This window comes from Drosophila subpulchrella, unplaced genomic scaffold, assembly GCF_014743375.2.
Source record: "Drosophila subpulchrella strain 33 F10 #4 breed RU33 unplaced genomic scaffold, RU_Dsub_v1.1 Primary Assembly Seq354, whole genome shotgun sequence".
NCBI lineage: Eukaryota > Metazoa > Arthropoda > Insecta > Diptera > Drosophilidae > Drosophila > Drosophila subpulchrella.
Window position 1 is genome coordinate 1,852,436 of NW_023665577.1, and position 15,398 is coordinate 1,867,833.

General features: G+C 37.5%; 1 protein-coding gene across 17 annotated transcripts in view; it reads right to left on the reverse strand.

The window, feature by feature from the left end:
* The window catches only part of LOC119560100 (AF4/FMR2 family member lilli), a 46,113-nt gene extending 31,172 nt beyond the window's left edge, over positions 1-14,941 (reverse strand). For 15 of the 17 annotated variants that reach the window (XR_005221003.1, XR_005221004.1, XM_037873438.1 and 12 more), the window contains exons 1-2: positions 14,589-14,722; positions 13,810-14,171 (exon numbers count right to left, since the gene is read on the reverse strand). Coding sequence is in view for 15 of the 17 variants with exons in the window: in XM_037873438.1 (XP_037729366.1) it covers positions 13,810-13,866 (57 nt within the window). In the remaining 2 variants the exon portion in view is untranslated. Of the gene's footprint in view, positions 1-13,809; positions 14,172-14,452; positions 14,723-14,924 lie in introns of those variants that run through there. The other 2 variants (XM_037873435.1, XM_037873433.1) reach the window with 2 other exon arrangements.
* Positions 14,942-15,398: the final 457 nt, after the last annotated feature.

The following is a 15,398-nucleotide window of genomic DNA, read 5'->3' on the forward strand; positions in this document are numbered from 1 at the left end:
TATTGGGTTCTGTCTTTTTTTAATTTAAATACTAGATAGCTATGAATTTTCCATAACAGTAAAACCAAATAGTTTTTTGAACACAAACCCCCTATTTAATATTCGATTACATTGAAAATTAAACACATTAATATTACGTATAGTACTAAAAAAAGGGTTTGTTTGCTAATATTTCCTTAAACTAATTTATTTTTAAATTTTCGGTTTCAGTCCATTTTAAATTTAATTACTAGGTAGCTATGATTTTTTTTTGTAACAGTACATCCAAAAAGTTTTCTGAGCACAAAACCACCTAATTAATATTCGATCCCATTAAAAATACACCTCATTAATTTTATAATTTAATATTTTTCCATTTAAGAGCTCTTATAAGTTGTTAAAATTTTAATTTACAATTTTTTAAAAATTCTCCTATGATATTAATGAACTAAAAATTTAAACATTAACTGTTTTCAAAAGTTTTGAATCAAAACATACTAAATCTCAAGCATCAACATATTGAAACTTAAATATCCAAACCTTTCAACAAATATTAAGTTGAACATATGCAAACTGTTATGTTATCTTATCTTAAAACTGCAGCTTTGTGAAAACTTCACCGATTGTTTGTTCTGTTTTGTTACTTTTGCCGCAGCCCTCGACTTGTTTGAAAAGTTTTTTCATTTACTTTTTGTTTACGATGCATTTTTGCCATTTGACACCATTTTGTCTGGCACGGACAACGGCCGCAAACACACGGCTGCTTTTATGGTTTCCGCCGGTCAGGCCGAGTCCACAAAGCACCTGACCAGGTGGGTTGCTCGATGGCCACAGCCGGACTCAGAGCCCCTTCCCCATTTTTCTCCGGTGCGTGCCTTTGTGCCACTGTGGCTTAGTTTGCTCGATTGCTCAACTAACTCGGCCTGTGGGATGTTTGCTGCCATTTTGCGTGGTCTGCGCCGGCAATTAATTCACTCAGCCAAGGCCCCAGGCCGGCAGGAATGATGCTCCTGCCACAAACTTAATTGCCAGCTGCATTGAAATGAGACACGCCCCGAAATATACAGACTGACTGACGCAGATTGACTGGCAGCCAAGAGCCGGATAATGTTTGCCCCAGGCATTCGTTCCAAAAGCAATACTTACAAGTGTTTGTTTTTGGAAGGAAAGGAAAATATCTGATTATATATATTTAATTAATTTTATGAATATAAAACTTTGAATGTATTAAATAAATTATTTTCCCTTAGCGAAGTTGAAAAATTAATTTTAAACTTATTTCCAAGCCCTGAAGATTGCTTTATATATATAACCAATAAGAGGTTTAGTTATCAACAAATATGTTAGTTTAATTTAATATTCATGATGTAGCTTGTTCGGTTCGGAGCTATAAAATAATAAAAGTCATTTATAAAATCAAGCCCATGGGTTTTTCTTGGTGTAAAACCACTAGAGGTCGACGCCTAACGAGGAACATTGGCCAACACAACCCAAGTCAACCCCGGGGTTGGAGGTCACCTTCATTAAATTAAAGAACACTGCTCATTTGCATGGGCGCCTTCTTTCCGCTCTCTCAGTTCGCCCTCGCCCATAAATATGGATTTAGTTTCCGTTCAAATAAAAGCAGAACAACTGCGGACAACATTTAATTAGTGGAAATTAATTTACAGCCGTAGCGAGGGTTTTAATAGAGTCTTATATAAAAAATATAATATAAATTAATTGATAGCGCACCTTGCCTTAACAGCAAGTACTAAGAATTTAATTAGACATTGAAAAGATGCGAAAACATTTAAAGCGGACAAGACTGTGGAAGGATTTTAAGCAACATATGGATATTTAATATATTTATTATAACGTTTTTTTTAAAGGTTAAACACTTCGTTGCCCACAATTAAATATTATAAACCTCAAGGTTTTTCTATGAATGCTATTTAATACATTTAATTTTAAAAATGCGACCACGGTGTACAAAAAATATATTTATGTCGGAATAGAGAGGAAATTCGACTTAGTTATTTTGAGATAGAAAGTAAAATGTGAAAATTAAGTGCGAAAAATATGTTCGTTACTTCAATAAACCGCAATTTTCGTCTCTTCAAAGTCGAAACTCTGTACCAAGACTTGGTAATTTTGGCTTTGGCAAATTAAATTGATTTCACACGAAAAAGTTTCTCCCCCTTTCTCTCATCGTCCCAGCGGTTATCGCCGCCCACCAAACTTTGGGAAAACTCGTGCTCCGCAGATTGGCAACGAGTTATGCAACAATTTAATGTCAACATACAATTAAGCTAAAAAAGAGCGATGCAAAGGCGGTCGTTAAGCTCAGCGCTGCGAGTTATTTGCCCCAGCCAAAAGTCAGACGGCCAAGAGGACAGACAGGAAACGGGAATCAGGAGTGCAGAGGGCGACATATAGACGACAGCTGAAAAGTCATTTGTATGCAACCGCAAATCGAGGGACATTAAACTTTTAAGACGCTTTTATTGCTCTCCCCACAGGCCGTGTGCTTCACATCGTCCGTGTCCTTTTCAATTCTAATCCTTATATGTACCTTCTGGTCCGCAGAGCCCAGGGCCTTTGGCTTTGGCTTTGATTCGACGGCTTAGCGTTGACATGGCTGTCGATGTGACAGCCTGATTTATATGGCCCAGTCCACGGGAAAATCTCAGCCAAATTGCTTGTGGCAGCGGCAAAAAGTCCAACGGCAAAGCTCTATAAATTCTGCATAAGTCAGCGGACTCTGTAATTTTCTAAAGTTCATTTTATTTCACTCAGCAGCAGACCTGGAATATCATACTATACATTGTATTTTGCGGAAATATGTGCTCCCAGGCACGTTTTGCGTTTCAGGCCAGACAGAAAAGCTCATAAACACCTTTTCAGCGAATGTAGCCCGGGTTTTGCATATAAAGTGCACTCTGAGCCAGGCTGCAGTGCGGATAAGTAGAATATTGTCGAATACATTTGTGGATTTTAAAGCTTGATTTTTAGGCTACAAGAAAATTAGGTATATGATCTGGATTGCTACAAATTGTTACTACTTTAACAAAAATAAATAAAAAAAATTTTAGTTCCATTATTTGTTTAGCTATTATTCAGTTCCTTAGAAAAATTGATATATGTTAAATATCTTGCTTGAATATTGATTTTATAAAATACGTTTTATATTTATTGACTAATAAAGTCCGAAAATAATATAGTCATTGTTTTGTTTTTAATAAAATATCATTTATATGAGTCGGAAAACCAAATTATAGCTAGATAATTTCTTAATAACCCCAATACTCATAACTATAGGATTTTTAATTGATTTGCTTCAAAAACCATCTTTATTTTAGTAAAAATCTTCACAAACTGAACTCGAGAAGCACATTCTTGATCTTTTAATTGTGTTTCCTGTCCATTTTGACAGCATTAACCTCTGGTTTGTCTTTCCAAAAACAAATGGAAATTAAAATCCATTTAAGTTATCAAATTCTTTACTTGCACACTCCGCCAGCCGCAGACAAAGGAAAACTTTTCACACATACTTGGCCGAGAAATTGCAGCACTTCCTGAGCAATTTATGAAAGCAAACTTTTGTGACACCTTCTCCGCCTGGAAAATATTCGTCATATTTGCGAGCAGAATGTAACTCAAATTATGCGCACTTTGCCGGAGGAGGGGGTGGAGAAACACAAACACAGGAAGGCTGGGCATATTTAATTGCATTTTCCTGTCTGTCCTCCCTCCTCGAGCCAAACTTCAAATGTCTGAGCCGACAAGAATGATACTCGTATCTGTGTCTGCATCTGCATTTCCATAGACGAGTGTGCATCTGCTGCTAAGCGTTATTCAATGTTGAACAATTAAAACGAAATTCGATACCGCCTTTGAGCTCTTTAAAAATGAAAAAGAGGGAAAATGAAGGAAAAACTATTTTTCGCCGCTTGTGCGTGCCTCGAACGGTTTTTGCCTTTGTTTTCCTTGTTCAGCGATTACCGCACGAGTGCTTTTTGTCAGTGTGCGGGTGAACGAATCTGCCTGCATCAGTGTGGGTGAGTATCTGTGTGAAATGCTGTGCTTAGTGCACTCATGTGAATAACGACGCTGTCGACAGCGCGACTTTCCCATCGATGGCACGCGCTGAGCTAAAGGTGCCCCAATACCCTGAAATGGGTTAGGAAATCATCTTGAACCCTTGAAATACATTGTATAATAGATATATTCAGCTGATTAAAAACAGAGTAGATTGAAGAACAATTGATAAATGGGACCAATAAATAAAGATACGTCAATACAAATGTTTCTAAAGTGCCTTGTCTAGCCCAAAATCCCTCTATAAACAATCACAGTCCTAGGAATTTCTTTTTTATACCTCATCCTTACTATAAGAAAATTAATGTTCCTAAACCCCAAAAGTTAGGGGAACCCAAGTAAGATTAGTCACTGCAATTTTAAAAATATCTTATGGTTTTTTTAATTTAAATTTATTTAAAAATATCAAGGTGATATTGATTTCATCAATTTCAAAAGTAAGGGTATCACAGCATTGCTATTTTTCAGTCCAGACACTTTATTTAGCTACCGGCTCTTTACTACCTTTGGCGTATCTCTATCTAGCCGCAGAATCTGCTGGCAATTTGCAGCTCCTCCAGGCTGCAATCAAAATGCATTCCGAATGGAAATTTCCCCTTATATAAGTACACCGAACTTACGTCAGGCATGAAAGGAAACGGCAAAGCAAGGAAAAATAGGGGAAAAACAAAATTAAAATGCCGCAAACAAATGTGACGTCAACTCCTTTGCGAACACATTTCAGCATCCTTCGAATACTCGTATTACCGCATTTCCGCCTTTCGCGAAACACAGTCAAGTCATTATGCCAAAAAACTTTAGCAGTTATCAGCGCATTTAGATTATTCACAGCCTTTGTTTTCCCCAGCACGAAGTTTTCACTAAAGAATCATAAACAAGCAAAAATGTGACTAAAATGCAGAGAAGCGAAAAAACTTCGTGTAACTTGCAAATTCCTTTTTTTCCTTTTCTCTCTGGTTGTGACAGATTTTGTGCCTGAAGTCTTCCTTATTTGTGACTGGGGTAAGCTAATTTGATTAATGGTGAAGACAACAGTAGTTTGAGTTAGAACAAACTATAAATTACATCACTCATTAAGTCAATAAAGTCTTCGACGAACCCTGAAGATTAAATTACACAATTTTCTTCTTTGCATTCAGTTAAACTGAAAAGTTTTAACTGCCCTGTATAAATTTGAATTTTATGCATTCGTTCATTTTGCGCACTCTCGAAGTTACTTGCTTCGGAGTAGAAACGTCTTTTCTGTCCACGTCTAGCCAGGAAGGAGTCAATCGGAAACGTTTATTTGGGGCGATGAATTCTGTTTATGCGGTTATTAAAAGAACATTTCGAATTTAAAGGCCTTTTACAAGAACTCAGCATACAATTTTCTGTACACTTACTAATATTAAACTCTTTGGGAATTAAAGTCGTCAAGAGCAATCTAGGAATTCTATCCTTACTATCCTTTAACGTTCTATATAAATTGCGTATACGACTGGTTGAACAAAAATATTTTCTGGTTACTGAAAGAACCCAATTTCGAGAATGACTTTCGTTGTAAGGCTTTTACTTTATTTTTTGTTTAATTTTTGCTTTTCATATTAGTACACTTAAAAGTGGTTATGCAGTTGTGCAGGACACTTAGTAATAACATAATACTTTGAAATATTTCCGAAAGTCGTAGATCTATTCACTATTTTATATTATTAGAAATAGATACACTATACTGTATAAAAAATGATAAAAATGGTTGAAAATAGTCGGAGGTTTTTGTCATATTTTTGTATACAATTCGATTTTACAACATTTTTTGTTTGTTTTCAGATTGTCATGTTTTAATCCAGACTTTGAACCATGTATGCTGAAACAAAAGCATGTTTTCGACAGACATGTCTGGCACATTGCGCAATCAGCGAAACTTAGCCGGGACCACTTAACCCGAGCTGAACTTGGCTTGTCGTGGAGCGGAGTTGGCTAAATCCCTCAATGCCGGCAATTGAAAATGCTGAACGCTGGTTGGATGCCATTAAGACAATGCAGCACAAAATTGCACTGCAGCACACAAAATGCACATCTGTATCGGGATGTTTGTGAGAATACATATCTCTAGGCTGTGCAAATAATTGTCCATTGTGTGCTTATTTTTTGTCTTCTTCATGTTGCTGCTCTATTTCTGTTTTAGCTGCATATCAAATTGCCATTGCCAACTGCAAGGCTGAACAATAATGTGGCAAATAATATGAAATTATAGCCAACCATTGAATGACAAAGTGGCAGGCCAAGTTTCGCCTTGAAGAAAATGTTTTCAAGTCCAAAGAAGGAAAGCTTAAACTGTCATAAAAATAGTGCTTTACTCCCAAGTAAATATTTTCTCGAATTGTGTTAAAATATGTTGAAAATTCCTGAATACAACCGAATTATTCGGCTGACATCACTCCGATATTTTGGGAATTTTATATGAAGTTGTATATGCATTTATCCCGGCCAATTGGCAGCGACTTCTCTTCTGCTTGCCAAAAGCTAAAGCTAACACATTACTTATAAGCAAATAAGGTCAGATGAGGGGTAGGTCACACCCCCCTCTTATTTCGCATCCCCTTCATGGCCACTTAAATATTTTCCGCTTTTGTATTGTTGAGCAAAAGTTTTTCCTTCTTCCCGCCGGCAAAACGCATAAAAAATGCATACGCACACCAGTTTCCATATCGTTTATAATGGGATTTGCACATACACTTCTACACACATTTAGGGTCTGTTTGTGTTGGCCAAGTTAAAAAACAAAAGCGCAGCAAGAGGCAGCACTAGAACCTGAAAGCGTGGAACATTTAACTTTTTATGCAAGTGAAGATTTTTTCTGCGCTTAGCCAAGGATTGTAAAAACCTGAAAAGCCAGATCAGGGAACAGAAACGTTTTAGCAAGGTAGAATAAAAAGCTGAATATAATCATCGTTATGATTTACGGTGCTATGAGGATTAAACATATTTTTTTGTGGGCGTTAATTACTTTTGGTACTTTAATATAACTATTTAAGACCTTTTTATAAATCAAGATTTGCTTAACATTGACTTAAAGGCCCACATCGTTTTTAATATAATTTAACATCGTAGCAAAGAAAAAGTTGATTCCTTAAAATAAATCACGAAAAAGTTTAATTAAACTAAACACATAGACAATAAATTTCTTCATATCAAACTTGCATTAAATCAATAGATGAATTTTTTTTGAATGGCAACCATAAAGAATTTCTAACGATAGTCGTGACCAATTTAAATAAACTTTAAAATGTTAATATTTAATATATCAAGGATCATGGCCGTTCATCAGATAGAACTTGTCACGGCTGGCTAATCTATCTATTTGAATATAAAATCTCAAATCAATAAACTTTCCAGTAAAAAAAGATTGCTAGACCTACAAAAATTCAAATAGATGGATTAGCACGTTTGGTATTAAGTTTTTATACCCGTTACTCGTATAGTAAAAGAGTATACTAGATTCGTCGAAAAGTATGTAACAGGCAGAAGGAAGCTTTTTCGACCCTATAAAGTATATATATTCTTGATCAAGATCACTGGTCGAGTCGATCTAGCCATGTCCGTCTGTCCGTATGAACGCTGAGATTTTGGAAACTATAAGAGCTACAATACTGGGATTAGGCATGCAGATTCCTGAGATTCCTGCGCAGCGCAAGTTTGTTTCAGCAGAAACCGCCAAAAACAGTGGCTCCTACAGTTTTGATGCTAGATAAAAGATTTTAGCCGAAATGTATTCTTCTCATCAATACCTATCGATTGACCCAAAAAAAAGTTTGCCACGCCCACTTTAACGCCCACAAACCGCCCCCAAACTTCAAAAAATCGTAAATATGAAATTTATTGGTCTTGTCAATACCTATCGATTGATCCAAATAAAAAATTTGCCACGCCCACTCTAACGCCCATAACGCTTAAATCTGTCTACCGCCGGTAGGTGGCGCATTTCAATCACGCTTTGCTGCTTGCATATCTCCATTTCCCTTTGGTCTCTTTAGCTGAGTAACGGATATCTGATAGTCGAGGTACTCGACTATAGCGTTCTTCCTTGTTAATATCTGGAATCCTTCCAGATTTTTATGGAAGTATATTAGATAACTCAGCATCTATTTGGTGGAATGGACACTTATAGACGTATTACAAAATATAAACTCAAAGTAATCTTATGTCAAAGCAAACTAAATAAAGATACACCGTAGTTAAGGTAATGGGTGATGACTACACTTTGCTATGAAATAAAAAGTGAGATCTTTGGGAACCTTTAGAGCTCCTTAAAGATTCCCCCACTACTCCAAACCCGAACCGTCCAATAAAATTACTATCAGCACTGTCAGCATCAACAGCCCCTTGCAACTTGGTCGCCAGCCAAGAGCCAGAATGAAGATGGGGTCAGAGGGCAGGGTTAAAAGGGGGTTTGAAGACTGCGTCAGTGCAGCGACGACAAGCTGGGCCGCCCCATAAATACATATAAAGCATATACCATATAGCATATGGCATGTGGCACCTGGCAGGCCGTTAGCCCGGCCCTGTAATCCATTCACTTGCGAAGGGAAATTATTATAATTGCATTAGTTCAAAGGCAGAAAATTGAAATTGAAATACGTTAGGCGATGTGATGGCACGGCCCTGGCTCACTGAGGATGCTGATGGATGGTTGGTGGAATGGCTGTATGGTCGAAAGGACTAAAAGGTGGAAATTCTGAAGCCAATGTTGACGTAATGTGCCAAGGATGGGGCGTTGTCGTATGGACCAGCACATTCGGTTAACGCTGTCTCTCGCAAATTAATTAAACCTAATGACAGTACGTTTTTTCTGGGCATTTTTCGGTTCCTTCCTGGGTTAAATGAGATAAGACGGAAATCATTAGCAAATGGCATAAAATTGGCTTTTAACCAACGTCCTTATTGCTGCAATATACGCTGCCTTTACCGGGCATCAAAAGCTTGTGCTTTAATGGAAAAAGTTCGGATCCATGCAAGTTCTAATCGCCTGACATTGATGAGCACGACTTGATAGACATTTCGTGCTCGTTCGACATTCGTGTACAGTTTTTAATGGCTGTCGAATAGGAAAATCAATATGAAAAGTTGTTGCTGATTAACACGCTAAACGTACCTGCACACATCAAAATCAAACAATCAAGGCTATAATAAAGTTGCTAAGAATATCCAGGTGCAGACAAAGTGATGGATCAATGTACCTTTGTTGTTTATTGAGCTTATAGTTTATTCTGATTACTAAAAGTAAATATAATTTTAGCAAAATCTTTTATTTACTATTTTTAATATAATACCTATAATTTTATGTCCCTTAGATGGCAAGCCCTTGAGAATTTTATCTATAATATATTTTTAATAATCTTTAAACGTCTCTACAACACCGTAATTTGCCATCGCGAAACTTGATCGATAAAAATACAATTAACAATAAACGTTCCAATATAATTGCAAGTATTAAAGAACCCGAAAAATATTTTCCCAAGTAAAGTAAGCCAAACTTCGGAAAATGTAAAAATTTTATACTCGCTGCGCATGCAATTCACTGATTTGTGTTGAAAATATGCAAATAACCAAATGACTGACTGCCAGAAAATGCGATTGTAAAAACAGCAGCAGTCCGGAAAAGCGAAAAAAGCTGAAAAAGGTGAAATCTTTCGTGCGACATGTGCTACTCCCACTTCATGTCCCTCAAACATTTAAACAGTCAGTCAGGTTATTTAAAGTTTTCTGTGTACGTCAGTACAGTCCAGAACAGTTTTACAGTACAATTTAATATTCGCTGGAAAAAAGTTTGAAGAACAGTGTTTTACATTTTTGATTTCACACTAACCGCCTCCGAACAGTTGACCCCAAGTAATTAGAAAACTTTTCACCCCACTACAGCTCGCCCACCAACTCCATGGAGATTGCACATCGGTTTTCAACAATCGCCGAAAAGACAAAACAAAAACTTCATATTCTCTGGGCTCCTCGCCCCCAATGGTTTGAGTTTTCCTTTGGTTTCCCCAATTTTCGGTTCTGGCAATTGAGGCGATTGTTGTGGGAAGACAGTGGCAGAAAGTGCAAATTGCCCTCGTTAGATGCAATAAGAAGGGTTTCCGGGTAAAGAGGAGGACTTCCCACTCTCTTGCTGCCCAAAAGAAGCTTCCAGTTTTCAATTATATATATATCTAAGGATATTTGAACCAATACCCTTGATGCCGAGCCTTGATAAAAGTAAACGAGTTTCATTAAGATACTTCAGGTTTAATACTTCTTTTTTTACTACTTTACTACTGCTATCGATTTTTCTAAGTGACTTGATTTATTAGAAAAAAAAATGACAGCCCAGAGAAAACGAATACAGCTTAACACTGTTCTATTATAATGTATTTATAAAATAAACAAAATATTAAAAATACCATACAATTGTAACTAAAGTTTTAATTTATTTAATTATAAATATTTTATTATGTAAAGCAAATTGTTTTCATATTCTTATTTAACAAAACTTAAGCCAAAACTTTATTTTACCAACATTACTGTCAAGCATAAATAAAAAGTAATACAAATAAAACACCACGGACTAAAAATTTGGTTAGATGGGAAGTGTGAAAACTATCATGTGGGTGGCAGTAGTCGACTCTTGACAGTTTCCTGCATCCAAGAGATAACATGAGCAACAAAAGCAGCCGCCTCGCCTTTTATACCATCCAAAGGAAGATGCTGGGTGGTTATAGACGCAAGGAAACAATAGTGCGGATATAACTGCGAGTGTCAGTGGGAGATAATTCGGTAAAAGTTGAGTGAATCTACACAGAAAAAAATGTTCGCAGTTATTTCTACTGCTTAAGACTATTTTAAAGATGAGATGCATGATGTTGGTTGACTTTGGACCTCCTAACGGTTTCGACCCACCGCTTGTATAAAAACGCTAACGACTAATGTCCAGATGCAAAATATGTTTCATACTTTACAATATAATCTTTTATTTTATAGAAAATATCCCAATATAAACAATCTTTTCAGACTTTGTACAAAAATTAGATCTCAATGAAAAATGTTTTAGCGCTTTCTTATGGGTTCCAAATTAGTTTCTGTTTAAAAAAAATGTGTGTATCGGTTTTCACCAACATTTTTTCTTAACCCATTCTTTGCTATAACTTGCATGGTCTTTGTAGAAGTTAGTTAAGAGAAATGCCTCCATTCTTTCGGTGCATTATGGGCCGACGCCCAGCTGACTGCGAGGAATCGGCGAATCGATCCGGGGAGTGACTAAGAATTAAGCATGGCGGTAGCCATATGCGAGCTGAATCGATAAGCGTGTGGCATGCAACCGTCGACCGACTGGCGACACTTAGCCGGCACTTGTTGTTGCTGCTGGGTAGGTGGGTGGGCCAGTGGGCGGTCGGTGGGCGGGTGTAGCTAAGTGGGTGGCAATGGGGTGGTTGGGGTAAGGTGTCGCCATAAAAGTTTGACTGCCCTGCGCTGATGTAATACCGCAAGACAATTTTGCCTCGAACGTCATATGGCTGAACAAGCAGCGGGAAACAACAACAAAAACTCCAAGTAAAAGCCGGCTATAAGGTGCTCTCTCTTCACTTGCTCTTTCTATCTCTCCGCTCCTGCTTTCTCCAGTTCTCTCTCCATTTATCTTTCAGCTGCACATGCGCGGGTTCTTGAAATAATGGAAGGTTGTACCCTACAATTTGTGCGCATTGTGAAATGTGTAACTCTGTCCATACTACAGTGTTTCCTACAAAAAAGGAAGCCGATATATTTAAGGAATTTATTTAAATAAAATTAAAAGCCATGGGAAAGCATTAAATAACTTAAGATAAACAAAATGCAAAGAAGAATTGTCCTGTACAACAGTTTCAAGCAAAAAATTTACAAAATTCGAAAATTGGAAAATGAACTATACTACATTAAAAAGTTTTCGATTTAAATTAAATTTCTTCTATTTATCTGAAGGCAAAAAAAATTTTTTTGTTTGTAAGTTAGGTAGAAGTTAAGTCAAGTTTTCCGTTGCTTTACATATTTTTTTACATTATCATCTTGTCCATAATTGTTTGAAAGGTGGCTTTGATTGAATTAATGATTGTTAGTAATTCAACAAAAAACAGAAAAAAAATTATAAGATGTTGGAAGGTTTTAGCTGCAGAAGACTTGCAGAGACCTACTGTACTCTGCGAAATGCTTATTGTCAGATTCTTTTTTCCTGCCATCCACAATCTTATACATTGTCATGGCAAGTTGATGAATCAGCTGTTTTGCACAGCCACTGGAAAGGCAGCGCTGGAAGGAGAGTAAGTTCCTCGGTCGTATATCTCCGGCGGAGTCCGTGTCCGGGTCCGGGTCCGAATCCGGGTGCTATGTGGCACCCCGGCCGGCCACAGCTGAGGGCCCAAACAAGCCACAAGCCATATGCTATTGATTTTCTGGGCCTTCTCTGCCTTTTTGCCCATTTTTCTTGCCTCAGTTCCATGTTCCATGTTTCTTTTTATTTTATTTTTTTGTTGGCTGTTACTTACTTTACGCTGACGCGATTGGTGTCGAGCGTAATGCAAGTTAATTTATTCGCTGCCAGCGAATTTCAGTTATTTACTTTGGGACTCCATATATACTCGCTCTATATTGTCTGAAAATAAGCACAGAAATATTGCATGCCTCTGGACGAACGACTTGTGACGGCACTCCAAGGATTGTAGACGTAAGGTGATATTGATCAACGTTATGAAAGCTAGCGGAAAATGTGGCCAAGGGGAAATCAGTTAAGTGGGAGAGTTCAAGGGATGGCGGAATCTATGGGGTCATAAATCCCGATGAGCCAAGGTAAATCAAACCAATTACTTTAATCGAGATTTATTGTTTTATTTAAAGGTTTATAGGATCAAGTTAAAATACATACAGCTGTTTCTGTGTATATGGCAATTCCCAAAATAAAACGGTTGCACAAAAATGTAGTTGGACGAAATAATTAAAACTTTAATTATGATTCAGGGAATTATTTGCCTCATTTTTCACGCTTAACTCCTGCTATGGTCCCTTGAGTTCAATTTAACCCTCGCATTTAATACCACAAATGGAATGTAAGAAATCCCTCAATATTAAAAATGCACCCTAATCCCAGAATTCTTCGGAACGAGTCATAACTCAGGCCAAGTCACCCCATTTTCGGCTGCAGCCCCTTTCACTTGTCGCCTGCAAGTTCGCAATAAAAATCTATTATGTGTCCTACACACAGCTCTCACATCCATACCCACACGCGGATTCAGACAACTGTCGTACATAAATCAAACGATTTGGACGCTATAAACGAAATGTTCGCTGTCTGCAAACTGGGCTAAGAGGCTAAAGGAGCGAAAACCCCGGAAAGCAGCCTGCAAATAGCTTAAGGACTCCGGTACAGACACAAATACCACAAATTCCAGGGAGGAATATTTAACATAATCTCTTTTGTGACAGTATAGTATTTGTTAGTCAAGCTAAAAGTTAATACTTATAATAAAAACATTTGACGATTAACGTATTTGTTTTACAATACTTAAAAGTAGTCAAAGGTTTTTTTTAAACTTCAGTAACTTAACCTTTTGCAAATATAAATAGTCAATAGGAAATTAAACTCGACTTTCTGCTTTGTAATTTTCGTCAAAGCTTGTATTATTTTGTAATGTACCTTGTAGATCTCAAAAGGTATATATTATTTTAAGAGTTTACCCACTTTTCAGAAGTGTTACTATACACGTTACTCACCTTGTCTACCGGCATTGATGGGCACGCTCTGCACAGATTCCAGAATGAGCCAATCATAGGGAAATGCTTTTGCTGTTTGCCGAACCAAAGTGCCAAAAATACAAATTAAACACGCGCACGTAGGGGTTTATCTATTTTCGAAATTCGGCGATTGGCGTTGCTTATATTTAACAACTTTTCATGGGTCACACACACACGCGCCTTGCTTTTAAATTTAAATATTTCACCTCTCGCTCGCTCGCCTGCTCGTCCTCTCTATCGCTCTCTCTGTCGCTCACTCTCTATACGCACACGCACCTGGATAATGCGTAGCGAAGAAAGTGCGTTTGTATTGTCATAGGCCAAATTGGATTAGACTTCCGCTGCGGGGAGAAATTTGAGGCGTGAGAAAAAGTATTGCATACCAGCAGGCGCCGAGTTCCGATGATGATCTCATGCACACATACACACACACACTCAAGCCAACTTTTTATGACCCCCTGAATGTCAGCGCAATTAGCCAATAATACCTCGATTATATCGGGCAAACAATTTTATTGGACATTAAAAAAGAAACCTGTGCGAGAGACGCGTTCAGATTCTTATTTTTATGCCCTGGCAAATCGATATCTATTTTTCTTGACAGCCCCGTGGTATGCAATACTTTTTAGCCGCCTGGTGCTGGCTGCAATTTTGCATTTCTTTCAGCCGTTTATTTTAGTGTGGTCGTGGTCACTGGAGCGAGTCGTTGGTAAGACAGTAAAGCCAAGAAACTTCAGGTGAAACACAGGGAAACACACTTTTTAAAATTGAACCGATTGCTCTCTGCTCCCTTCTCTGCCGCTGCTGCTACTGCTGCTTATATAGCTATGTGGATCTGCTCTGGCTCTTTCGGTTTCAACTCGACGACGTTACGAACACGACTGAACCTGAACTGAAAGGTCTCTGAAAATAATCCACCGACCGAAGCCAAAGCGACGGCGTTGGAGTTGACGCAGGGCCTGGAAACTGGGGAGAGCGATTTGGAAGTGGTACCGCGAATGGAAGCCTCACTAAACATATGTTCGCATGGGCGTCGGTGTGTCCAAGAAAGTGCATTACTAATTAAGCAGAAAATTAATTAATTATGATGTTACTTTTGGGGTGAGACGGTTGTAATTTACTGAAAATTTAATTTTGTTTGCCTTGCCTTTCAAAAACCTGGCAACGCTGACATGCGCATTGCAAACGGTTGTGTTGAGACGTCACAATTGACCATAACAGCTGACATGGTTCAGAATATTTCAAAAATTACCGTTACTTACTAGTAATCCCTAAAAATATGCAAAAATGTATTTTGATTCCAAAATTCGGTAATACTCTAGTTTACGGTCCTCACCCCTAAATTCGCGAAAAAATTATCATCGACGGACCGCGAAATCTTAAGAATTTACATGAAGAAATAAAGGACCGTAAACTAGAGTATTACCCAAAATTGCAATAGATAAAGCTTTTGGACCCCTGAAATATTTTAAAATAAAATGATTTGTTTTTGTGGAAGGTCCAAAATATAACATTTCAGAAAAGTAATATACAACAATATCTTTAAACTTTTCAAGCTGTTAAATAGC